Source organism: Argopecten irradians, chromosome 1 (assembly GCF_041381155.1).
Source record: "Argopecten irradians isolate NY chromosome 1, Ai_NY, whole genome shotgun sequence".
NCBI lineage: Eukaryota > Metazoa > Mollusca > Bivalvia > Pectinida > Pectinidae > Argopecten > Argopecten irradians.
Window position 1 is genome coordinate 1,888,981 of NC_091134.1, and position 27,048 is coordinate 1,916,028.

The window sequence follows — 27,048 nt, forward strand, 5'->3', positions numbered from 1 at the left end:
ACATTTTATGCCGACTTGACTCCATGTGGCCTATGTGAAACACCAATCCTATTGGGAATTAATAAGTACATGTTTAGGTGAATAAAAGGTCGCAGGGTCAATCCGTGGTACACTTCATCACTCCGCCCCGGGAAGATTTATCGGGAAACATTTTTTTTATTTGTGTTGCCATCTTTGACTGCTAATTAACGCTTCCGTCGGTTTATTAAAACTAAATCTTTATCGCTATTTATTAGTATGTACAAAATGTATCGTGCGGTTTGTTTGTTATGGTTTTAGAGCCTGTTTACACAACTGATATGTTGTATGCCTATATACCATTTCTGATGTATGCCAGAACATAACTAAGTTGATAAAAAGTGTGTATACATCGGCCCTAACCTTAGGTATTACTGTTAATGTGTAAATTGTTGTGTTGCTTGTAAATTGTGCAAAATATTATACATTTCAATTCTGCGGTATATTCGTGTTATGTCTTCTTCTGTCGCCAATACTTTTTTGTTTGTTTGTTTGATTAATTAACGTCCTATTAACAGCTATGGTCATGTAAGGACGGCCTCCCATGTATGCAGTGCTTGTGTGTATGTTGTGCGAGGTGCGTGTTTTGGGAGACTGCGGTATATTCGTGTTATGTCTTCTTGTATAGTGGAACTGTTGCCCTTTTTATAGTGCTATATCACTGAAACATGCCGCCGAAGACACCAAGCAACACACCCCTCCCGGTCACATTATACTGACAACGGGCGAACCAGTCGTCCCACTCCCGTTATGCTGAGCGCTAAGCAGGAGCAGAAACTACCACTTTTATAGACTTTGGTGTGTCTCGGCCAGGGGACATACCCAGAGCCTTCCTCACAGGGGCGAGCGTTCAACTAAAGGCCAAAAGTGAGGTGGTGTCAAGGGAGACGTTAGGAAGAATAAAGTAATTTAGGAAGAAAGAAAAGATAAGATCCTAAATTTAGTCGCCTCTTACGATCATGCAATAGGGGCAGCTGGTACAATTCTAACGCCCTACCTGCAAGGGCACTGTCGCCAAATAACCATGTTACTAAGTTTATTTGTGCCTATAGTGGGTACAAGGAGCGTTTGTTTGTTAAATACACAAAAAACTTATACGTTTTCTTGCACCACTCTTTTGTTGTGAAGTTCGTTCGTTTTCCGTTTTTTATTTTTTTTTTATATTATTATTTTTCGACTGTTACCTTTTGTTTTGTTTTGACATGATGCGACTGTTTTGCTTAGATTAATTTCGTGATTTGATAATTGTTATGTTCTCTTTTAGGATATTATTTTTTTGTTCTTCCTAATCGACTTTCGTCTTCCTAACATCTGCTTTGACATACCTATAAAGGGTCTTCAGCTGAGCGTTCATGCCCTTTTTCTATCCATTGAACGAGACATGCCATAGTCTATAAAAGTGGTAGTTTCTGCTAGTGCTTAGCGATCAGCATTAAAGGATTGGGACGACTGGTTTGCCCGTTGTCAATTTAAAATGACCAGGTTGGGTGTGCTTGCTCGGTGTCTTGGACGGTATGCTTTAGTGAGAAGTCACATAAATACACAAATACACTGCAGTCTCTCAAAACTCACATGCAATACGCTGCATACACCGGCGGAAAGCCGTCGTTGAATGACTGGACATTCATTTTATCGACCAACTAACCAATCTTCTCCTTTCCCTCTTATTCGAGGGTTTAGTTTCCTGTCTTATTTTGTTTTCTTTTTTTTCGTAAGTTCTTTACTTTTGTTCCATGATTGTCCAGACGATATTTCTTGTTTTACTGTGTATGTTTTCTTATAATTGTACCTGTTACAATATTTATTTATGTATTGATTGTTTTTCGATGATAACTAACGTTGCCTGTAAATACTGACAGTCTATTTTAAACACCTCGAAATTGGCTGTATGTTCCTGGACTGTGCATTGTACGACAGTTAAATGACGCATGCTATAGGTGTAGACAATCGTGTTTTTCACGCCCATACAGCTGTAAACATATACTAAAACACGATCGAGTTCATACATTACTTTAGCCGAGAGCCGTCCGTCTCACATGCAGCTGTTCAGTTACCATGGCAATCGACCGTTTCATTTAATTTGAATTTTTCCCTGACTTCTCTTGAAATTAAATCTGGTGTTTGGACCAGATATTCCGTGTCTGGCATATTGCGTTCCCGCAGGCTCCGAGTACTGAATTCGCATTTTAATCAAACGTATTGATTTCATTCCAGATATTATTAGACTTTCAAAGTGAGGTTCTTTCATGGTAAAATAAATCCGATGGCACCTTGCAAATTTCAGAATTTTCCTTGAAAATGTTGTAACAAACGAATCTTTTCTATATCTTATCGTTTGGTTAAGCTACCATGATAACATCGTAATCTACAGATCTATAGTTTAGTTAAGTGAGATGTGGTTTATCATATTTACGTCATATTATTTACGGCCAAGGTCATTTAAGGACGACCTTCCGTGTATGTGGTGTCTTGTGTGTGTGAAGTGCGGGGTGAGTGTTTTGGGAGTCTGCGGTATACTCGTGTTGTATCTTCTAGCATAGTGGCATTTTGTCCTCTTGATCAATTTAATCTAGTTATTTGCGTCACTATCGTCATCGTAGGGATACTATTAGTGGGGTCGACATTTTCCAAGAATTCAAATAAACCTTTCTTTGATTTTCTGAAAATCAGAGTATAAAATGACAAGGACCTTGATTTATATGACGGATATCGTTGGAAAATTAAAAAGCGTGCTTTCTCTCTAGCATCATCAGTTTAAATTACCACAAGTACCGTTTGCCGTCCCTGTACAAATTCGAGTAATTTTGATATCGAGTCAAAATTGCTAATTTATTACCTTTACCAGAAGACTGATGTAAATCTTATAAAACGCATTATCTATATGATTTTTTTTTTCAATATTTGTTCTTTTTTTAATTCTTCCATTCAAGTTTAAGATTGAACTGCCGTTGGTATAGTTTTGTAGTAAACACAAGAAATATGTGCAAGTTTGATGGAGTAGAAATCAATGGTTGTGTGGGATAGCCGTCTTCGCGGGTTAATATACTTTGGTGCCTTGGCGTCCACTAAACAGACGGACAAGTCAAGTTTCCAGACAATCGGGAAACTTCTATGATTGATGTAACATTCCTGACTCCTACAGACCGAACTCTAGAACCACCACAAGTATAGTTCTACCTACCAAATATCACTGTTTAGATACAAGACGGAACTCTAGACTCAGTACATGTATAGTTCTACCTACCAAATATCACTGTTTAGATACAAGACGGAACTCTAGACTCAGTACATGTATGGTTCTACCTACCAAATATCACTGTTTAGATACAAGACGGAACTACAGACTCAGTACATGTATGGTTCTACCTACCAAATATTGTTTAGATACAAGACGGACCTACAGACTCAGTATATGTATGGTTCTACCTACCAAATATCACTGTTTAGATACAAGACGAAACTCTAGACTCAGTGCATGTATCAAGACGGAACTCTAGACTCAGTACATGTATGGTTTTTCTTATCAAATATCACTGTTTAGATACAAGATGGAACTCTAAAAATAATTGTGTTCGTTTTCTTTAATACTGTAGGGAGTTGTTTATGACTTTGAATTGCTAGCTCAGCAATACACAGAATTTGGTTTGATTTCTCGACGATACGGGGATTGTTTCTCTCACTTTCTCGTATACGCAAAGCGTTAAGAGGAATACAGATACTGTATACTGTTAAAGACACTTGTATGCACTGGGGACAACATTGATATAGTTCTGATGATCCGATAGACCGTTGTATCAGAAAGTTTGTCTCCATGTTACACCTTGTTTGTTGTGATTTTACGCCCTAACGACAGAGTCATTTAAGGACGTGCCAGGTTCGATGGTTGAGGAAAGCTGGAGTACCCGGTGAAAAAACACATGCCAGTGGTCAGTTCCTGGCAACTGTCCCACATTGGATTCGAACTTGTGAGACAGAGGTGAAGGGCTTGTGTTAATATGTCGGGACAGCTTAACCAGTCGGCCACCAAGGCCTCATATCGCACTTAACGGGCAAGTTAGTTGGCTGGCAGATTTGTCTTCATGCCGCACCTGGCTGGCAGGTTTGTCTCTATGTCACACCTGACTGCTAGGTTTATCTCTCCAAAACAAAAAATTGAGTGTGCTCTAAATAAACCTCGAAGCGGCTTATGATGAGAGTACACTAAGATTTTTGTGTTATATCTCCATAATATAAAAAAATATATTCAAATTAATCCTTATAATTCAATTTACAAAAAATAATATCTTCAATATTCAAAATTCATTTTGGGACTCTTTTGTCTATGAAATCATTACGCCGTCATCTCAGCCAATCAGAAGCAACGTCACAAACGGCGACGCCATTTTTTCCTTTATGGGCTGATAAAGTAATTTTGTAAGCCAATGAAAATGCTCGTAACAAGCAAAATTGAATTACATGCTTTTAGATGTCAAGAAAACAGGGAATTTTTAAATCCCATATTAAGTCGCCTTTTATTATTTTGCACGCACGAATAATTATGTCCCAATTCCAATTTAGAATTTTATTACCTCAATCTGTAGTTAAAACATACAACAAACGCAAATAGTTTTCAAGAGTCATTCTATATTAAGCCGGAGATTTTGTGTAGAAATTAATTGCGCTCATTCATTTAAACGGTATGTCTTTAACACAGCAACACTGTTCCAATAATTTCGTCGACCTGTTCAAAATTTCGTTAAAATCTGAAATGAGAACGTCAACAGAATTAAATAGGAATTCTCCAACAGCATAACGTATAATTGTGATCTTCTACTTAGATATGTCAAATCCATAGTTAATCAGGAAGAATAAGTTTTCAGAAACGAAATTGATTGGTTAGTTGATTAGGCTCATTTAAGGATGGTCTCTCATTTAAGAAAATATATTTCCGTGTTGAGTGGAACTGTTGCCCTTTAATTAGATATTTTATTCATTGAGCTTGACTTTTTTAAGGGACAATTCAATGAGTCTAATTCTGTTACATAACCACGAAGCAAAATACGACATAAATGTATTGTTCTATGTTCCTCATGAAATATATTACAAGAAATATTAAATATATTTCAAGAAATATTGACAAATTGATAGGAAGGGGAAAGTCAGTTAGGAAGAAAGGAACAGAAAATTTCAAAAATTTGGTCGCCTTATACTAATGCCATGACTACAGGTAAAAATTCACATAAGTCACAATTTAAATCTAAATTATATAAACGTTTAAATCTATTTTAAGTTTGGTTATATGTAGTGGAGGAGGAAATGTTTTATTCAAATAAACAGTGAGCTATATCTTCCTGAGCTAGTGACATGAAATATGTCATAAAACAAACACAGTACGTCGACTCAAGGATGTAGCCACAATACTCAAATATCAAAAGAAATAATTTTATCTTGTTAAAAAAAACCTGCAAGAGGGTGTTATATTTGTTCCAGCTGCCTCTATTATTACACAATATCGTTAAAGGCGACTAAATTTACGATCTTATCTTTTCTCTTCCTTCTAACGTCTTCCTTGACACCACCTAACTTTTGGCCTTCAGTTGAGCGCTCGCACTCTTGTTTGGTATGCTCAACAGAAGACCAAAAGTGCGACGTGTCAAGGGAGACGTTCGGAAGAAGAAGAATGGTAAGATTCAAAATTTAGTCGCCTTTTATGATAATGCAATATAGACAGCATGTACAATTCTAACGCCCTACCGACAAGGCGATTTTTCACTCACTATGGGTAGAATGCATTTGATTTATTTTTATAACAGCAAAATATTATCAATGCTTAACTAGTTCGATGAAGTATGGTGCCGGCAGCAATAGGATTTCAGAGGACTTTTTTTTAGCAATTTTGCCTTTAATAACCGAACTTAAAATATTATAAATATTTTACGGCATCCACACTCAAAAAACTTCATCTTGCGCTAAAAAAATAATTGCATTTTAAATATTTGGATTATTAAGTTAACATTCTTTTAAAGTGGAATATTGCATTTCGTGTTGAATTGTATTTGTAATATTCCATCAGTGGGAACATCTAATATTTTAAAGTTTTTTTTGTGTTATTTATGAAATTATTCTGGTCTGACGATAGCAGTTTTGCAATATACATCCATCTGAATTTTATAGTAAATTACCTAACGGTTGTAAACCTGTCTGTATTCCTTCCATCAAAACCAAAAGTTGTAAAAGTAAACCCGTAATACTACCAAAAAAGCACAAGCATCAAACGCTTCCGTGTCGAGTAGCATAACGCAAATTTTAATCAATATTATCAAACCATACTCAAAGCTAATACATATATGTAACAAATAAAACAAAGACTGGTCAAAACAAATCTAGTATACGAATTGAAGACTTCCTTTACCAATTGGTACGTTATACTTGATTAAGTTGATCGTTTTCAACGTTATAAGTTGAAAACGACTAAATAATATTCCTAGATCGTTTTTGAGCTATCGTTGATGAAGTGATTCATTTTTCTACTCAAAATAAAAACAAACGTTATCCAAACACAGAATTCTACGCACATCGACTTTTTTTTACTTAAGTTTTAAGATTTGTTCATGTCATTACTGATATAATATACGGGTCATTTATATTACTTAGTCTCATTAACTGACGTTAGTTACAATTATATTTATTAATCTCTCTCTCCACATATCAGATGTAGATGGTTTTCTTCAGTAAAGAAATTTTACGTCTCAATATAGCATTTCAATTATTTCATTTGGAATGGAACATAATGCGAGTGGAACCTCCTACTGGCAGATCCTTACAGATCATTGGTAACACTACTTTCTGCCTGATAAACGCCTCATAAATCATGATGTTCAGTTATTTGAATATGAGTTGATTGGAATAAAGCAATGCTGAAGTACCGTCATTTCCAACACATGCTCAGTTTCCAGAAAGAGCGAGAAAAAGATGAAAATTAAAATCAAGGAGAATGTTGACCTTAAACTTATGGGAGATGAAAACACCACCAACGCTGGTGTCATCACATTTCAGAGATAATTACTACCTCAATACCGTCAATTTTTATAGTAAGATCCTTTGTAGCACCGTTTTCGGAGAAAATCGCGTTGCAGGTCACCAATAAACCAAAGTACATTTTCTGATGTGCTAAAAGAAGTGCGATTTGGCGCCAGAGAGAAACATTTAGCGTGAAGAATTAAGCACATCAGTGTTGTAATGTTGAGTAAGTGGTCTGGATGTCAGTCGCCGTGTTCTGTAATCTTAATTGCGTTATGTGATGCCAGGTCGAAATACATGTATACAGTTTCTCGCTCAGTTGTCTTTCGGTAGAGTGGCTGCGTTGACCGGATTTAGGTTGCTTGGTAACAGAGAAACGTGATAATCAGAAAATTCATTATAAATTTGTGGTGATTGATTTTATGTCATGTCCATGCACATTTCACATTTCCTGAGCTTAGTCGAAACCGACATTGGTTGTGAAATAGACATGGGCTGTGAAAGCAGATCATGTTCTGTGGTGTATCGCTAAACGCTAAACGCACCAGCGCACTTAATCCTGTCAACACTAATCCGTTCATGTGACTATCAAGTTAGTACTTTAGCGGGTAAAGTGACTGTTTCCCTGAATACAAACGTCCCGAACCTTCGCGTGATAACATCCAGCGTGCTCTATGGAAGAAGGAAACTTCAGAGTTTACTAAGCTAGCGGTGTACCGAACCATCTACAATACACACCGAAAGTGTCTCCTGTGTGAAGTAGTGATTTATAAATAGCCCTTTAACGTCTGGTCCTACCCACAATTTAAAAGACGCGCTATCTATGTTGTCATAAAGGATATAATAACTGTATTTTCAAAAGACCGATCATACATTTGAAGGCTTTCTGACAACACCGATCAGGTATCACGGATCGCTCTCCTTACCACTGTTCTCATTGAACACTGTCTCTCATGAACCGTGGTGTGCATTCTATCGGTGGACACATGGGAAACGGACACAAACAGAATACTATATGAGGACATTTAACTAACTGATTATTTGCAACAGTTTTGTGATCTCCTGGCGAATGTCACATGTGTACAAAGTGAATAACAAAGTGTATTCTCTAACAACAAATACCCACCATTATTATACAATCACTGGTGACATGCGACCAGGAAGCTGATTCCATTTTTGTGGAATAACAAGTTGAAAATAATGTCAAGCTACCATTGATGGATATGAAGAATTTTCTCAAATTTAAAACAGGAGAGAACAGGGATTTAAGGAAGTTTGGCGAGGAATATTATCTACGTGAAGCCAAGTTATGGCGCCCTTTTCGTATCGCCGGGTTAGTAGCCATCGCATTAGCTCTACCGCTGACAGTGACAGCCATATTGAACAACACTTGGATTTATGGAGAAGGTAAGTGGTTCATATACACACATTTATATCAATGTTGTTATGTTTGAATAACGAACCGGAATTTACGGAGACATTATTTTTTTGGTCTCGCCGGTTAAATTACAAGAATTGAGAACATGGGCGTATGAGGTAGGCCATATCGTGTGTGTTCTGCTGATTTCAGTGCATATTTTATTCCGAGAATGGTGGATAAAAAATCGATAGATCGATAAACACAGATGCTGATGCTGTGTTATACAGGCATGGCACCACAGTGACATCGTCAGGTTAATGTAATTACACCGCGTGTAGCTAACGTTATTTGTATTTACACTGTTCGTAATGTGATATCAGGTTAATATAATTACACCGCGTGTAGATAACGTTACACGTATTTACACTGGATATAATGTGATATCGTCAGGTCAATGTAATTACACCGCGTGTAACTAACGTTATACGTATTTACACTGGTTATAATGTGATATCGTCAGGTAATGTAATTACACCGCGTGTAGCTAACGTTATAGTATTTACACTGGTTATAATGTGATATCGTCAGGTTAATGTAATTACACCGCGTGTAGCTAACGTTATACGTATTTACACTGGATATAATGTGATATCGTCAGGTTAATGTAATTACACCGCGTGTAGCTAACGTTATACGTATTTACACTGGATATAATGTGATATCGTCAGGTTAATGTAATTACACCGCGTGTAGCTAACGTTATAGTATTTACACTGGTTATAATGTGATATCGTCAGGTTAATGTAATTACACCGCGTGTAGCTAACGTTATAGTATTTACACTGGTTATAATGTGATATCGTCAGGTTAATGTAATTACACCGCGTGTAGCTAACGTTATAGTATTTACACTGGTTATAATGTGATATCGTCAGGTTAATGTAATTACACCGCGTGTAGCTAGCGTTACATGTATTTACACTGGATATAAGTTGATATCGTCAGGTTAATATAATTACACTGCGTGTAGATAACGTTATACGTATTTACACTGGATTTAAGGTGATATCGTCAGGTTAATGTAATTGCACCGCCTGTAGCTAACTTTATATGTATTTACACTGTTCGTAATGTGTTATCAGGTAAATGTAATTACACCGCGTGTAGATTCCGTTACACGTATTTACACTGGATATAATGTGATATCGTCAGGTTAATGTAATTACACCGCGTGTAGCTAACGTTATACGTATTTACAATAAATATAATGTGACATCATCAGGATAATGTAATTACACCTCTTGAAGCTAACGTTATACATATATGTATGTATTTAAAGTGTTTATAATGTGATATCGTTAGGTAAATGTGATTACACCGCGTGTAGCTAACGTTATGCGTATTAACACTGATAATAGTATGAAATCGTAAGTTTAATGGAACTCGTAAAAGTACAGGTATTGCTTTGATAATGCATCCCAGTAATTTTAGTATTCCCTAGCCAAGAAAAAAAAGAGAAACCACCAACTCAAGATCAACTACAGTAGAAGTGTCTTGTAGCTTGCCATTTTGTATACACCAAATTTGTACAATCACAACAAATAGTATTCTATACCTGGTTGGCCCGAATGAAATCTATTGTATGAACTAGATTGTGCTTACATTTTGAATGGGTCCATTGTTGTATTAGATACAAGAAGACTGGGACACCTTATTTATGTTTCACGAGAGAATAAGTAATCGTAAGTTGAAAGAAAATGAAACTATTTCTGGGCATTGAAGCCACGTAGACTATTTTCTTTTGAAGACTTAATTAAATAAATAACACATACTATAAAGTATCACGTGAATTAAAGTCCGGTATGGAGTACGTGTTTGTGTTACAGAGAATGTAAAACAGTGGTAATCAGAAGTCCCGATAGATTTACATTACCATCAGTAGACAAGACAGACCTCACCGGGGACCCATAACGAATGTAAATACTATCATGTCTATAGCAGAGTAGTACTTATTTCTATGGCAGAGTAGTACTTGGCTTTAAATTCATTTCGATAATAAGACTTAAAAAACAAAATGTCAAGCAAAAAAACTAAGTTTCTTTCCATAGTTAACTACCAAATGTGAAAAAAAATGTATGATATTTAACTTGAAGGTAGGGAATATATACTTTTGAACAAGGTTACAATGTTAAGGCAACAATGCTCTATATATTAAGAATGTATCTACACTGAGATCTGAAACATTGACCAGACACTAGTCGAGATGCTCATTTTTATGATAGTATTAAAGATGTACTTTGCCGTATATATTAATATCTGTCTTGTACATTATAGTTTAATGCAAATCATGCTTTTCTTCAACCTCAGCAATATTGATTGAATCTGCGTGAAGAATAAGCTTTGTTTTACAATGCTATTCTGTAAATTGTAAAACACTGTTAAGATTGCTATAAACCAGACGACGTTATGGTGTAATTACAAGATGGCGTAGGCGATCTGTTAAATCGAAAATAACTGTTGACTAATTGTCTTTAACAACCAGACATCAAATAGCCTCATCAGTCACGGGAGGCTCGTTTGGATATTGTAAAACTTTTGCATATTTGATTGCATTGGCTAGAATATAATTTGTTTTTCAAAATCTTAGACAATAGGATAGGGAAGGATTATAAGACTCTTTCATATGTGGATATGAAGGATAGGGATATTCTACATTTTGTGATCCTGAGGGTAGAATATCCCTATCCTTCATATCCACTTATGAAAGAGTATTTTTCTTTCATACCACGACGTTTTACTGCAATTTTACAACTATAACATCCCGCCATTTTGAAATAAATTCGAAGAAATCCACGACTGGAAGTCAATTTCCATACATGAAAAATTACGTGATATTTTCAACACAAATTCCATTGCTTGCATCTTTTATAGTAAAACCAGTCAATTTTGTGGAAAAAAATAAAATTTTACCGAGGAAATAGAGATTTTGTTGACGCCGTGACATCACGAGGCTTTATTGCATGGGTAGCCATGCAATACAGCCTCAGGCGACATGAGTGTATTGCCCTAGACCAGCCAGTATTACACGTGTAGGTATGAAAGAAAATGAGATATGATAATGGGTATCAGACTGGTTTTATTACTGGTATCAAGAAAGTTATAGAATAATATTTTGATGATCAAATTAAGTTAGAATTTTATATGCTACAATTGAAAAATAAATAATTGTCAGCGAGTAATTGATGTTTTAGTGATTAGGGGTCGAAAATAAATGTGAAAGTAAACCTATAGCTAAAAATGCCATTAATTGTCTTCATAGCATTCACATTTTGTATGACAGATTGAAGACAATTCTTGCGATATGATATTAGAGTAGTGTATACAATTTTATTACGGGAACGGAAGTTTTAAATCAACTTTCTTTCGCGGTTACTAAATTTCGCGACTTCTATTAAAAAACAATGTAGCGAAAATTAACATTCACGGATTTCAAATTGATTGCACCTGCATATCAGTATAATTGTTTTAGATACTAATACGCGTAGATAAACGTTCACGAATGTACTTGGATTTCGAAAGTAAATCGCACGCGAAAGACAGTTGGTTTACTGTAACAGTGCTCAATAAAATGGCCATTTATTATTATCATTATTGATTTGAAATTTTGAAGGACACAAATCAGTTTCAAAGACTTTCTTCCGTTTCAAAATATCACTTTAATGGAAAAAAATGGAAGAATTATTTAGATTATTATCAGTTGTTCGGAAGTCTCCATAAACAAAAACAATATTTTAACCCTCATATCTTGATAATACAATACTGTTGGGGAAAATGGAACCCAAATCAAATACAAAAAGTCACTTTACTTGCAAAAAACTAAATACTGTGATGCTAATATTAATTTTCTTTTTCTTTTCAGACTTTAACGTTGGCCTATGGGAACGGGATTGTGTTCATCTGAGGAATCACACCTTCATCGACTGTTCTACATTCAACTATGGTGAAGAGATATATATAATCATCATTGATTCCATTTTAAACAATGCATTAAACTACAGTTATACACTCATATTTCATATTATTTATTTACGGTAAAGCTTCGTTAATTCAATGTAAGTACGGTCGTTAAATCTATGTCCCTAATAATCGAGCTCAATCAATATAACTTAAATTGTTATAAGTTTGCCATGGATCAACCAGATACTTCGAGTCAAAACGGTTTCGAATTATAGGAGTATACCGGAATTTGGTTAGAAAGTTGTAATTTCGCTTTTACAAATCATTACTTTGAGAAAATACTTTAAATGAAAAATAAGTTTTGATTTTATATCATCGACAATGTGAAAACAAATCTACATTTACATTACATTAGATAAACTACATATGATATTGAAGTGCCGGAAGAAAGTCAGAGCTCGTGGTCAAACGCAGACCTCCGATACACTTCGAACCTGTTACCAAGAGGGTGATGGCAATAGTAGAATGTACAACATTCAAACCGTAATTCAAGCAATTTAAACAAAAGGGTAAAGGACGGGGTGAAAACACCATAACTATCTTGCTATCTCGACCGATAGATGAAGACAGAGGTAGAGAGGACAATATGTCAGACACTTCATTCTGTAAGCTAATGTCACCAATGGATGTATGGAGATGTGAAGAGGATATGTCAGACAACATACAACTTGGCCGTTCTGTAGGGCGCGATGGAGAAAATTATATATCACACCCCTCAACAGTTAAAGTATCGCGAACCACAAGTGAAAGTGAGGTAAAGGGATATGTGGTCAGACACCTTAGTCTAGCCAACGCGACCCAGAGAAGTTTGGGCGAGGTGTAGATGATAAAGACGACCTTTCCGCTTTAATAGTTCAGAGTAAATAAGATGCCAGACACCTAAAAGGCTCGGTCAACGCGACCATGACTCGCGGGGCGAGAAAAAGAAAGCGGATACAAATATGAAATCACGATAGGGTGGACCTAGTTGGAAACCGTAAGACATTAGGCCATTTATTGTGAGAGTCTCAAACAACATTGTAGATCACTGGTGGTAGTCATACAAACTACCTTTCATAAACCTTAACCTTACAAATGCACTTTAGGTTTATATATTGCACCTTTACGAAAATGTTCTTTTATGTCTTAAGTCGCAAATATTATTATATTATTGTAAATAGATTTGGATGGCAACATCTGCATCCCGTATCACCTGCATGAGTAAAGGCCCATCAATAACACAATTGCGGGAATTACACATCTAGGCAGCCTGCCCGCGCGACAGTACTGAATTATGCAGGAGTTAGTACAGAAACGAATGGCCCGGTGTTGTGAGTAGTACATAGGTGGAGACAAAAAGTCTCCATTCTAACTCTGGCGTACATGGTCTTCACATGCGAGTGCCAATGTAATTCCAGATAATTACATTCTACAGTTACCGTAAATAGCATAAACAAAATATTCTGGTATTTTCATGGGGCACTTTCTTTTCCATTTTTGGTCATACGATATCTAAAAATCTCTAAATTCCATAAAAAATACTTTTTAATTCTGAATATGCGTTTGTTTTGTACAGATTTTTTTTGGTTTTACTTTTGTTTCTATTGCCGCCAGATAATGAAGTTGCAGGGAAAATGTTATTTATATTTTGTTTCTTTTTTTATGGTCAAAATATACGCCTATTAACGGCCATCGTTATATTTCAGGTTCCTGTTTAGGACAATATGGTACATGTATCTGCTTCTGATCAATTCATTATACGGTTTGCGATGGTGATTTTACGGTCTGTGATGGTATTTTTGACGGTTTTTGCGGTAGTAATTTAATGGTCTGATGGTATTTTAACAGTTTGTGATGGTATTTTAACAGTTTGTGATGGTATTTCAACGGCTTTTGGTGATATGCATGCAACAGATCATCATCCGCCGTAATTATCTATCACTTTAAAGATGCGTTGAATTACGTCAATAGGATTGATGGTAACACATAACCATATGAATATTCATGATTGCATATGAGTTCATGAATTAAAGAGAACATTTAACAAATGTTTCTTTCGAGATACCGAAACTGTTACACTGTAAGAGTATTCATGTAAAACCGTACTAGATTCCAACTCGTGCTGTATACCGAGTTACTAATCAAATCACTTTCGCACGCGATTTGCAGTCCGACATTAACGGCTACAATCAGGTCAGGATTTTAATTATCCTGGCTCTTCTCGGCTATGTATCGGAGGTAGACATTGCAATCCACCTCGTTCTGCTCAATCAGAATTAGCATTGAGGGTTATTGATTTTTAGGGTAAGTTAATGAGCTATACAGCGGAAGCTCAGAGAGAAATTCATAATTCATAACCGTATGATGAATCGTATGGCTGGTGACAAAGTCACGCATATGTTTGTATCTGGGGCGGTAAACCGTTATGTGAATATTCAATTTTTGATGATCACAGGCGTTTGAGAAACCCTCGTTTTATCGAAATGAATTCGTAATGAATCGTCGTCATGACAATTTCCTGTCCGTAAACGTCCCGTGTTTACAAACGTATGTTGTCATGGTGATATCGTCTATCATCAGGCTCTTTTATCCATTACTGTTACTTGCCGTGGTGACGTGGGTCCTTAAGCATTTTGCTGTCCATATTTGTTTTCTGTCTTGTCTTGCGCATATGTCTTAACCGAGCCAACATACGAAAATAGCATGTAGTCCCAACATGAAACACAGTAGCAAGGCATTACTTAGTATTAAAATCGTGTTTTAGAATATCATTTGTTGATAACGTTTTTAGAAAAAGGGTGCCCACATACTGTTAAATTAAAAACGTCTTGTTCTATTATTGTCCTGATTTCATCACATTTTCTACAAGTCGATCATGAGGCCTTCGTTGTTGTGAAATATTGCACGTTTTTGGATACTCCTTGATATTCCATGTTGTTCCGCAGTTGATAGTCGACTCTCATATGAGATCTTAATTTCGGATTTATATGCTATGTTGATAAAGGAAGGTCCTTATATCTCCGACGGATGTTTTTATATCATTATCTTCAAATACAGTTTGTTTGTAAAATGTTCATTTATTTGATTCTTAATTTGTTCATGACTCTAGTAACTTAGATGATAGCTGGTCATTCGGTATGTATTGCGTATATCATCTTTGACCATACGGAGGGATCTATTTCTCGTTCAATCCATCGACGAACATGATATTTAAACCAATCCCAATCGATACCACATACTTCTCTCTAATTCCCTTTACCTATCCAATAAAACACTTTGAAGATGTTAGGAACCTGATGTTGCTAGCATATATGTTGATTCAACTTCTATTGATTATTTCTCCAATATTGTCCTTTCGCTTGCAAGGCTTTTTGTGCTTCTATGGTGCTTATTACAGGGAAAAGTCAGGCCTTTGAAACCGTGGTGAGCCATTAGACCTAATAGACCGTTAGACATTAGGCCCATTCTGTCCATTTCATAGCATTAACAATTCTGCACGCTTTTAGGGAAGAAGTTGGGACGGCAGTAGGGCGGGGTTTGGATGGAAGTTCGGGGTTTCGCGACAGAACGGATGTCAATTTGTATCCCCTAATGGCCATGACCGATAAGGTTTGCAGATACCTAGATTAGATGGCCATGACATGATATATAATTCCCTTATTCGAGTTATAATTGGTTAACTAGGGATATGAATTTTCTCTTGGTTCAATTTTGAAGAAAGGAAACGGCATTTTAATTCATTTTTCTTAAGTTTTATGCATTGATATAATGAAATGGAAAAAAAGAGAACTGAATAACCAACTGTCAAAACATAGGCCAGTAAAATAAAATATATATATCATGCTATTATGGCGAATTTGTAAAGAATGTATTGAATTGGATGGGACTGGGGATTTGGACCATAAGGAGAAGTAGTGGATGTTAAATTGTCTAAATTAAAAGACCGATAAGGGTTTGGTTAAACATACTGAATGTAAAAGGGTTGATAAAATGGTTTGCTGTAATGCTGTAATTATTGTGTAATTATTTAAAAATTGTATATCCTCTTGAATGTGATCCCCGCTGAAATATACTGTTTCCAAACTTTTGTATAAATTAAAAGTGATGCATCAATGGCATCACCTTGCGATATTCCTTGGGACATTTGACAGCCAGTTTGCCTCACTAATCGTTCCATTAATTTTAACATGACCTGATTAATTATTTATCATGCTCAGATATGATGTAAAACTTCACTTCTTCACCTAAAGAACTGATGCGAGTGTCCTACAAGATGTTATCAGCACTTATAGTCCAGTTGACGCCTTATAATGATGCTGTAATTATTGTTCATATATGCTTGATATTCGCAACACTTTCTAAAGTAAACAGTTCTTTTCATCCGTTATCAAAATATTAACAGGTTTTTTTACTATACATAATCCCAACTTTTGATCAGTCTCGGTTATTCCTACACAGTTGGACCCGTTCTGCAATGCAATATTTTGACAAACAAATATTTTTATTAAATTTCACGAAAGAAGTCATAACAAAATATTTGTAGACATAGGTTTAGACACCATGAGGGTTTAGACTTATGGTTTTAACAGCTTGTTTCTATAACGTGTTTGGACCTGGGGTGATGTCGGCTTGTAACTGTTGTCCTTGGGCCCAACCAATATACTGGAAGAATAAAAATATATAATTACGTATGTATGTTACAGTTGTGTGACCATGACTATCTCCAGCGCCAAAGGTCATACACTAACAAAAATAGAAATGGAAGATCAATCAATGAATCAATATAGTTACTGTTTATCATAATAACGTATTTCAGTAAGTGGTTTTACGTGTTCAGGGAAACCTTCAGTTGTACTGTTTGTGTTATATTTCCGTCACATCGTACGATACATTCAATAACAAATACTACTTTTTATAGTATATAAATAAAAAAGCTAAGCTACATGTAAACGATAAATTCCTTCGAGTTGCCAGTCCAGCAAAGTATCAGAAATTTGGTGCCTGTAGCAAAATTATAGGTTGCCGATTTGTTATCTCGTTGAATATGTCTTTACAGATAGAATTAATTAAATCGCTGTGTATGTCTAAATTCGTAAGTCTTTCCTTACGGATTGGCTCTGAATGACCATAGCTGTGGATGGGTCGTTGATACCAGTCGTTAAACTTAAGCAAACTTTCATATTGTTTTTCTCTCTCGTCATTACTCCATCTATATATACATGTGTGTAATTCTAGCCAGCAGAACTATGTTTTATTACTTGTTTGTACCTGCTACCCCTAATGCATGATCGTTAAATGCGACTAAATTTATGTTTTATTCTTTCCTTTCTTCCTACCTTACTTTTTTACCTCCCTAACACCTCCTCACTTATTACCTTCGGCTGAGCGCTCGCCCCTGTGAGGAAAGCTCTTGGTTCTGTCCTCTGGCCGCGACACACCATATTCTATAAAGTTTCCGCTCCTGCTTAGTGCTCAGCAAAGGTAGTGGGACCACTGGTTTGTCCCGTTGTCAGTATAATGTGATTAGGTGGGGCGTGTTGCTTGGTCTTTTCGGCGGCATGCTTCAGTGATATAGCACTATAAAAAGGGGAAAAGAGATTCTCTTTACAAGAAGACACAACGACGACACAATACACCACGATCTCCCAAAGAAAAACGCACCCGTACTTCATACACGCAACACAACGGATGGAAGGGAGGTCGCCCTTACATGACCTGGCTGTTAAAAGGACGTTTATCAAACAAACAAACAAATGTTTATAATAAGACTAATGCTATCAGACATTATATATATATTTTTTTTCATTTTACAGACTGGCAGACAGCGGTCATTGGTCTGATGATATTTTCTGCATCTTTCGGGTTTGTTGCCACTATCCTTGCTATCCTAGGCGTCTGTACTTCCCCCCTCCCCAGGAAGATTTACTACTTTCACTCTGCAGGGGAGATATTCCTTGTATGTGGTAAGTACAAGTCAATTTAAGTGTACAACTGTACACCACGTATTGATGTTACTGCTATGAGTATCATGGTCCTTTCATAGAAATACACACATGCTAAACACCAGCCAGAAAACCATTAAATTACCTTAGAACAACAGTATTGTATAGATTCACGCATTGTAGGGATCAGAATACCGCGAAAGTTAGCCTCTGCGAATATTTTCCATATATGAAACCGCGAAATATTGACACCACGGATTGAAAGCGCTATACAGTATATGTTTTATAGTGACATAAGTGTAGAGCGCTATACAGTATATGTTTTATAGTGACATAAATGTAAGGCGCTATACAGTATATGTTTTATAGTGACATAAGTGTAAGGCGCTATACAGTATATGTTTTATAGTGACATAAGTGTAAGGCGCTATACAGTATATGTTTTATAGTGACATAAGTGTAGAGCGCTATACAGTATATGTTTTATAGTGACATAAATGTAAGGCGCTATACAGTATATGTTTTATAGTGACATAAGTGTAGAGCGCTATACAGTATATGTTTTATAGTGACATAAATGTAAGGCGCTATACAGTATATGTTTTATAGTGACATAAATGTAAGGCGCTATACAGTATATGTTTTATAGTGACATAAGTGTAAGGCGCTATACAGTATATGTTTTATAGTGACATAAGTGTAGAGCGCTATACAGTATATGTTTTATAGTGACATAAATGTAAAGAGCTATACAGGATATGGTTTATACATGTAGTTACATAAGTGTAAAGAACTATACAGTATAATTTTTATAGTGACATAAGTGTAAGGCGCTATACAGTATATGTTTTATAGTGACATAAGTGTAAGGTGCTATACAGAGTATGTTTTATAGTGACATAAGTGTAAGGTGCTATACAGAGTATGTTTTATAGTGACATAAGTGTGCGCACTTTCGGTTCGTTAGTAATATGACTTGTATTGAACATATAAATGAACGTGAACATAGTTCCAATACGGGAGTTTCGAGATCCCAAAACGACGTGGGTAAAGTACAATTTACCGTCGATTAGTCCCACCATCCGGTGATAACGATTTCACGAAACTCACGTCAAATGATGACGTCATAATCACCGGATGGTGGGACTAATCAACGGTAAATTGGACTTTACCCACGTCGTTTTGGGATCGTGAACATAGTTCCAATTGTGCATGAAACCGAGTGACATATTAAGAGACAAGCATATTTTTATCAATTTTAATAAATAATGAGGACAGGAAATATGCCAATTGAACATTAATCATGTATGTTATGACAAGGAACCAAATAAAATAAATAACCACTGTTAAATAATACGATATTTATCTTTGCGCATTAAGTGGTTTATATAGACAGGTTTTACTGTATGTTTAGAAATGTAAATCGCAATTTATTTTAATTTATAAATGCTTTTATTTTATTTTAAACACTGATGCTACATATGTATATATCTTTTTCTCTCCACAGCACTAAGTGTGGGCATAGCCTTAATCATTTACCCTACCGTAATGGAGCTCGACCCGTCCATACAGGTCCATCTCTACGGACCAGGCTATGGACTGGGGTGGGGAGGTGCCTTCTTTTTCCTTGTGGCAGCTCTTTGTATGACTTTGGACGAATTAGTGCGCGAATCTTCCAGAGCTAAGTGTTGTCGATTTTGTTTCAAATCTAGACAGCGGGAACGGTCAGAGCTACAAAGAGTATGATATTTTCTGAAGGACGATTTGTACTACACAAGTACTATGAATGTCAGGGACACACGGATATACTAAAGTTCTTTCTAAAGAAATATTTGATGAGAATTAAACATATACGCATGAAGAACCGTCACTCTTTGATCAAAATGAAAGATCGGGCAGTCGGTTTTAACGGTATACGATACCTGGTCTTGTGTTTTATTCTGAACGAACATTTTCTTTAAGACTTTTTTTCTGATTATTGATGTCAAACATTATTCGTGTAGATATTATTTGGAACATTTGATGTTTGTTGTAGTCAGATATAAATGTGAACAGACGAATAAGAATCGCTATTCAACATTCATTTATGAAAGTCTACTCTGTGAGTATTCAAAATATACCGGAAATTGTAATTAGTTACAAATATTTTACGGCATGTTTTGTTTGATAAAGACAGCGACGGAAGAAAATCCTCATGCTCATACTTGTACTTATTTTTTACCATTTCTAAGTAAGTTTGTTTGAATTATTAAATGAGAGTATACATATTTCTTAGACGATTTGATGCGTTGAACGCAAGCAAGCTCTTACTTTTTGCACGTTGCTTTTATGAATGGTTGTGAATGTGTTTTATACATTAACCTGCCAACATAGTCATCTCATGATCATTTGGATGGAACGATGGTTTGTAATATAACGTGTCAAATTAAATTGCTTCGTCATTTCTAGACGGTTTCACTTTACAGTTTATTCGTTTTTGAAAATGACTGTAATTGTAAATATGAAATACTTTAAAAACCAGATATTCAAATCAGGTTTTTTTTTTATTCAAATCGTTGTCAGCCATATTCTTACCAAACGTAACAGAAGTTGCTTTCATTCATGGACAGGCTTAAACTATTTACCACATCACCGGTGGATAGGCTTAAACTATTTACCACATCACCGGTGGATAGGCTTAAACTATTTACCACATCACTGGTAGATCATCGCCAAATCAAAATTCCATTTCAAGGTCTTAATGGAAACCATTCCATCCTTACCTTTAAACCCACGAATGAATCAAACGGGTAACATTCTGATGATTAAAAGTGGATATCATTGACTGTGTAACTGACTGTGATTTCATAGTTTAGTTCGCTGTTTATTTTCTGAAATTCATTTGACCACTGGTTTGACTTCGATGAAAATATAATATCACCTGATGTTTTTTTTTTGTATTAAAGTCAATGTGATACGAATTAAACAAACTTCTTTATTGTCTACCTATAATTGGTTTTATGATAATCTAGATTGTTTTTTTACTTCATTTTTAAATAAGACTAGGGTTTTATCACAAATCCAAAATACTATCAATACTTTGTTATCACGGTTGTATTTGTTAACTATTAATTTGTTATCTTTTCAGAGTATAATATAATGTTACCTTGAATTATTTACAATTGTAAGTATGAATGTTACGCTGTGTGTGGATGTGTTTGAAAGGGATTGTCACGAATTTGACATTGGTTGTGCTTTTCCTCTACAATTTAATAATTCCAATGCCTTGAAAAAGTATAAGCTTTCGTGATTTCATATGTATATAGGTTCTTTTATAAATTTTGAAAAATCAAAATATTGCGTTGATTATTGATCGAATGATTATCTTACTTCTGCTTTGCGTTGTCAAATGCTTGCCTGAGACGGGTTCAATTGACATTTTTGACATACAATATTATATACACCATGTACATCTAAGATAATACAAACCATGTTATCATTTGGACGCTGTGGTTATGTTTTAAATTCCAGATAAATAAAACTTTTATCAGCTACATCTTTATTATCATATTACTAATTAGACATTTGCCTTTCAAAATCCAATTTTAAAACTTAATAAAATGACGTGTATATACACCTTATGTGCTGTATAAATTCTGTTTTGTTGTTCTTAAAACAAATTCTGCCACTGTATACACTTTAGTAACTAAAAACTCTTTTTAATGTCATTCAAAATAGTTTGCACTACAATAGATAGCACATACTACTGTACATTTCATTAGGATTACTGCTGTTATTATAATGCCAAACGTTATACATTATATTTCAACATAGAAAGGTAACGCTATTGTGCTTTATTGCTTTCATAATTTTCATAAATTTCATATATAAATAATATTCTTTTAACAAACAACACGGATGATAATAATGCCAAATAAAATAAGTGAAATATTTTAAGTCTGAACTGGTAGAGTTTAGCAACATTAGCATACACATTCAATGTTAACGAATACTTTATCAAACATGTAAATGTAACTTAAATTCTCATCAGAACTTTGAGAGCAGAAAATTTCGCTACAAACATAATACACATTATAGTGGAAGTCGATTTTCGATTTGTATATCTGGATTGTGTTCATTATTACAATAAGCCATTTTGATAAAGTTTTCTATTATGTCCCTTATCTATCACGTATCCGAGAACATCGTTGGCCAAACTAAGCCTTTCATTGATCTTGGCACGATGGTCTTTCAATAAATTGTTCTCATAACCAACATCTGCCATATCCTGTGTTGACAGAAACTCTAAATAAAATGTTTGACTTATAGTCATGGGCTAAGTAGTGTCACCGCAGTTATGTCCCTTTATACGGAAATATCATACATAATAACTTAAGCATCGAAGAAAGCAACCGATATCGTACAACGTTTCAACAGAGCAAATACAAACAAAAAGTTTACACTGTATTAAGATATTAATAAGGTACTGAATTTCGACGTTCAATTTTCTGTTTTTGTTTTTCTTTTGTGATACACAACTGATCAGAATTCGTTTGAAATTGTACATAGCGTAAATTAAACCGTTTAATTTTCTGCCTTTTTTGTGATACACAACTGATCAGAATTCATTTAAATTGTACATGGCGTAAACTTAAACCTCTAACTGCTAAATAGATAACTACATCTTTTTAAAATAGTAAATTTAGCTCAAAAACATAGATTACCTAAAAATAAGCCTAAACTAGAATTACTGCATCGAAATATATAATCTTGATGATTAGAAAATAGACTGAAAAGCTCAATAACATATAAAAGGAAATTATTGATTATGCTCAATCGTGTTATTAAATCTGAAATAAAACTCAATTATTGTTTTAGTGTCTATCCATTGTATTGTATTAGGGTCATATTTGATGCCAGACATGATACCAGCAGGCATTACATTATTTGAGATTGATGATTTAGAAAAAAAATATCATTGTTTTCGAAGGATACTATTCCAAATATGCAACGAATCATGTGTAAGATACAGTAATTGTAATAGAAGGGAGTGTATACTTCTTTAGTTGTTATACACAGTTTATTATATTTTGCATGCATTAAAATCAAACATATATAATAATAATACATAATTCAATGCATGACTGACATTTCGGTGATTAAAGCTCACTCTAGTTTGATATTTTTTTATAAACTAAATTAGCGTTATTTCATATATTACGCAAAAACAAGCTGTCCTTGGCATAAAGGTTTAAAAAAAACAAAATCGACAATTTAACTCATTCATTTTATGTTCTTAATAGTCAATGTCATATTAGTTTTCAATCTTGACAAAATATAAATAAAAGAGATTTTGTTTTTCTTATTTTTTACTTTTGTACGACATTATATGTCACGGTAGACATTCAAAATTAGATTCTATAGCTTTGAGTATTATTTTAACAAAAAACTAACGCCTTCTCTTATCAATCCGATTTACAAAGATGGCATTTCATGTGGTGTGCTTGTAATGCTTAATTATGTCAACATTTGCAAAAGCAAATGCATTTTGAATTTTGCATTTTCTGATGTCTGTTCAATTGATACAGTTTGTCCTTCCTTAATGCCATCAGCAATGTATATACAGAGTAATATGACAAAGTTTAATGGTCGAGTTGAAAATTTCATAAATGGCAATGTAGGATCGCTGTGTTTACTAAGTTGATGTCATGTGCATTGTTGATATCACTATCTTTGAACTTCATAGAGGTATGAACATCATTTCTTTGATAAATAAAATAAACTTAATATGCAACGTCGATATACTCTATAGTGATGTCACGATAACGTCAAAATTTCAATGCATCCTTGGATCTAAATAATAAATAACGTTGAGGTATAAAAAGAAAATGACAGTCAAAAAGTTATTTTTAGTATGAAATAAAAAAAATAATAATTATTGAAGTTTAATTATTTTGATAATGAATATCCAAGGGGAATAATCGAATCATAATTATATCAACTTGTTAACGATATATTAAGCTCGAATACATGTAACATAAAGACTATAAAAATTAATAAAACAAAAAACATCTTATCCAACAGTAAACAGATATAACACAAGGAAATGATTTCCACTTGTTAACAATTTTGTATCTCGATATTAAATTATATTATTCGGTATCAAAATAAGAGTTTAACAAGCATAGACTCTACGAAATATATTTACAAATATTTGTTTGTATTCAATGTAGTCGCGTGTTTAGAATTTGAAGTAAAAACCATGCGCTATATCGACTTGAACAATTCAAGTTTGTTCCCTTTGCATTGATTGCAAGCAGGAAATATTCTATTTGCCTTAGGTACACGCAATCTAATAAATACTATTGTTGTTGACATATATTTCTATAAAGGTAGAGGCGCTTTCTAAACCGAGAATGATTGATGAAACTGAAAGCGTTTGGTTGAAGACAATATAACTAATAAAGGATTAAAGGATGAAAAAAAGTTTATAATTTTAAGTTTAAATACCCAAGACTAAATGGAAATTAAAAAACAAATCGAATAGATAACAATATGTAATGCATAACTACCATGAGTTACTAGACTAATATATTGTAGTGATGGAAATACCTGTTATAGAGAAAATACCCATAATGATGAAACCAAGCATAGATAAAATTATTCCAGTTTAGTCCATATAGGCCTAGTGACTTTAGATTTTTTCCATATTTACTTTCTAATACATGTAACAATATGTTTTTACGGCATTTTAAATAGTTTGGTACTTTTCAGTAATTTCACTGAGATAACTTCTCAGTCAATGTTCTGAATAAACTTCGACAAAGTGTGAGGTGAAGTTTGTTTCTTTGTTTTATCTAACACACTTCGTCTTCCAAATCGTCGTATATATCATCACCTTTTTTCTGCTTTAACCATACCACTGAAATATTTTGTATAATTTTACACGTTAATTAAAATTATTCATCATTATAACGTCTGTTTTTATATTTTATATAATTAAGATTTATTTGCCTTACAGTATTGCTGTAAAAAGTCATTGCATTATAATTGGAATTTGTATTTGAAGTGAAACAACAAAATTACGTATTTCCAGCTACAATTGCTCTAAAACCTGATTAGAATAGTGATAGTTTTTGTTTTGGTTATAGTTTGAATGGTTCCTGTATCATTGCTGAGTGGAAAAATTGATTCCATATACGGATCGTTATCTAGCGCGCCCTGGTGATAAATGTACGAGTTGTCTTTCCAGAGGCACTTCTATGGTGTTAAAAATGTAAGGAAAAATAACCACTAAATATCGCACAGTAGCTGTTTTGGAAAGTCGTACGGACGATGTCACTAGGTAAGTGTACTATTCCGTAGTTATAAATAGTAAACGATAATCATTCTTGTTTGTTTGTTTGTTTGATTAATTAACGTCCTATTAACAGTTATGGTCATGTAAGGACGGCCTTCCATGTATGTGGTGTGTCGCGTGTATGTTGTGCGGGGTGCGTGTTTTGGGAGACTGTGGTGTATTCATGTTGTGTCTTCTTGTATGGTATGGTGGAACTGTTGCTTTTTTATAGTGCTGAAGTATGCTGCTAAAGACACCAAGCAACACACCCCACTCGGTCACATTATACTGACAACTGGCGAACCAGTCATCCCACTCCCTGTATGCTCAGCGCTTGCAGGAGGAGAAACTATCACTTTTATAGACTTTGATGTGTCTCGGCCAGGTAACAGAGCCCAAAGCCTTCCTCACAGGGGCGAACGCTCAACTCAAGGCCAAAAGTGAGGCAGGACCAAGCAAGTAATTAGGAAACATAGTCAGGAAGAAAGAAGAGAAAAGATCAGGTCCTAAATTTAGTCGCCTTTTACGATCATGCAATAGGGGCAGCAGGTACATTTCTAGCGCCCTACCTACAGGGCCATGTTGTGTGTGTAACGTCCTATTAACAGTCAGGGTAATTTACGGACGGCCTCTCGTGTATGTGGTGTCTAGCGTGTGTAAAAGTGCGATGTGCTTGTTTTTTGGAAATTCGTGTTGTACATTATGTAATGGTACTTTTGCCATTTTCAAAGTTCTATATCACAGTGCATGCTATAGGCAAAGACCAAGCAGCACATTACAGCCGTTCAAAGTTTACTGACAACGGGCGAACCCAGTCGACCCACTCCCAAATCTTTGGTGTGTCACGGCGTTAAAGGTGGTATGAACGCAGTTGATTACAGACATATCCAGTGTAGTATTACTTACACAATACCATATGACCTAATTCTATGCACGTGACCAATACATGTGTCAACATCCACATTCAGATCTAAACATACTTCTCTACAGAATTGTTAAAAAAAGGTTTCATAGTTGACAGCTGATTCCTTTCTCAATTAACTTTTGTTTCATGTTTTGCAACAATAAGATGGAAATTCGTAAGCATAAGGGGGTATCTATTTACATTGCAATTGTTTTCGTGTTGACTTAGTGGCTATTCCTGTCAAGTACCCTACATATCACAGTATCTCCGCAAATAAACAGGGGGACACTGATAATGATAGTACGCCACGACCGGCTTGAACGAAATGCATTAAATAACCTTAACTATAAAATGACATCAAACTAGAGGTGTTTCCCGACTAAATGACGTTGATTAATGAACAACAATATATGGTATACGGTGTTTCCTTGAAGGTTAAAGGTCACGTCAAGTTTGTCACATGGCGTATGTAGATGACATCTAAGTCGTTGACTACAGACGGGACGTACCA

At 34.9% G+C, this 27,048-nt stretch overlaps 1 protein-coding gene and 1 long non-coding RNA gene across 3 annotated transcripts in view; one reads left to right on the forward strand and one right to left on the reverse strand.

Moving 5' to 3' along the window:
- Window positions 1–4,590: 4,590 nt before the first annotated feature.
- The window catches only part of LOC138314873 (uncharacterized), a 42,334-nt gene continuing 19,876 nt past the window's right edge, over window positions 4,591–27,048 (reverse strand). The window contains exon 4 of the long non-coding RNA XR_011207432.1: window positions 4,591–4,760. This is a non-coding gene — a long non-coding RNA (uncharacterized lncRNA). The remainder of the gene's footprint in view (window positions 4,761–27,048) is intronic.
- Window positions 7,525–21,948, forward strand: LOC138314864 (transmembrane protein 47-like). Of its 2 annotated transcripts, XR_011207431.1 has the most exons (5): window positions 7,525–8,424; window positions 12,297–12,377; window positions 18,187–18,336; window positions 19,823–20,924; window positions 20,958–21,948. XR_011207431.1 is itself a non-coding variant. In XM_069255456.1 (4 exons), the coding sequence occupies exons 1-4, from the start codon at window positions 8,235–8,237 to the stop codon at window positions 20,059–20,061; spliced, it is 660 nt and encodes a 219-aa protein (XP_069111557.1). In that variant the 5' UTR covers window positions 7,525–8,234; the 3' UTR covers window positions 20,062–21,948. The 2 variants fall into 2 exon arrangements, 1 of the variants encoding a protein (XP_069111557.1); XM_069255456.1 differs by having other exon boundaries at window positions 19,823–21,948.

Bases quoted from the DNA above. Each gene is read 5' to 3' on its own strand.
- LOC138314864 (XM_069255456.1), top strand. From the start codon at position 8,235: ATGGATATGAAGAATTTTCTCAAATTTAAAACAGGAGAGAACAGGGAT. The intron at 12,378-18,186 runs GTGAAGAGATAT...TTCATTTTACAG, and splicing joins CTGTTCTACATTCAACTATG to ACTGGCAGACAGCGGTCATT. The intron at 18,337-19,822 runs GTAAGTACAAGT...TTCTCTCCACAG, and splicing joins GGAGATATTCCTTGTATGTG to CACTAAGTGTGGGCATAGCC.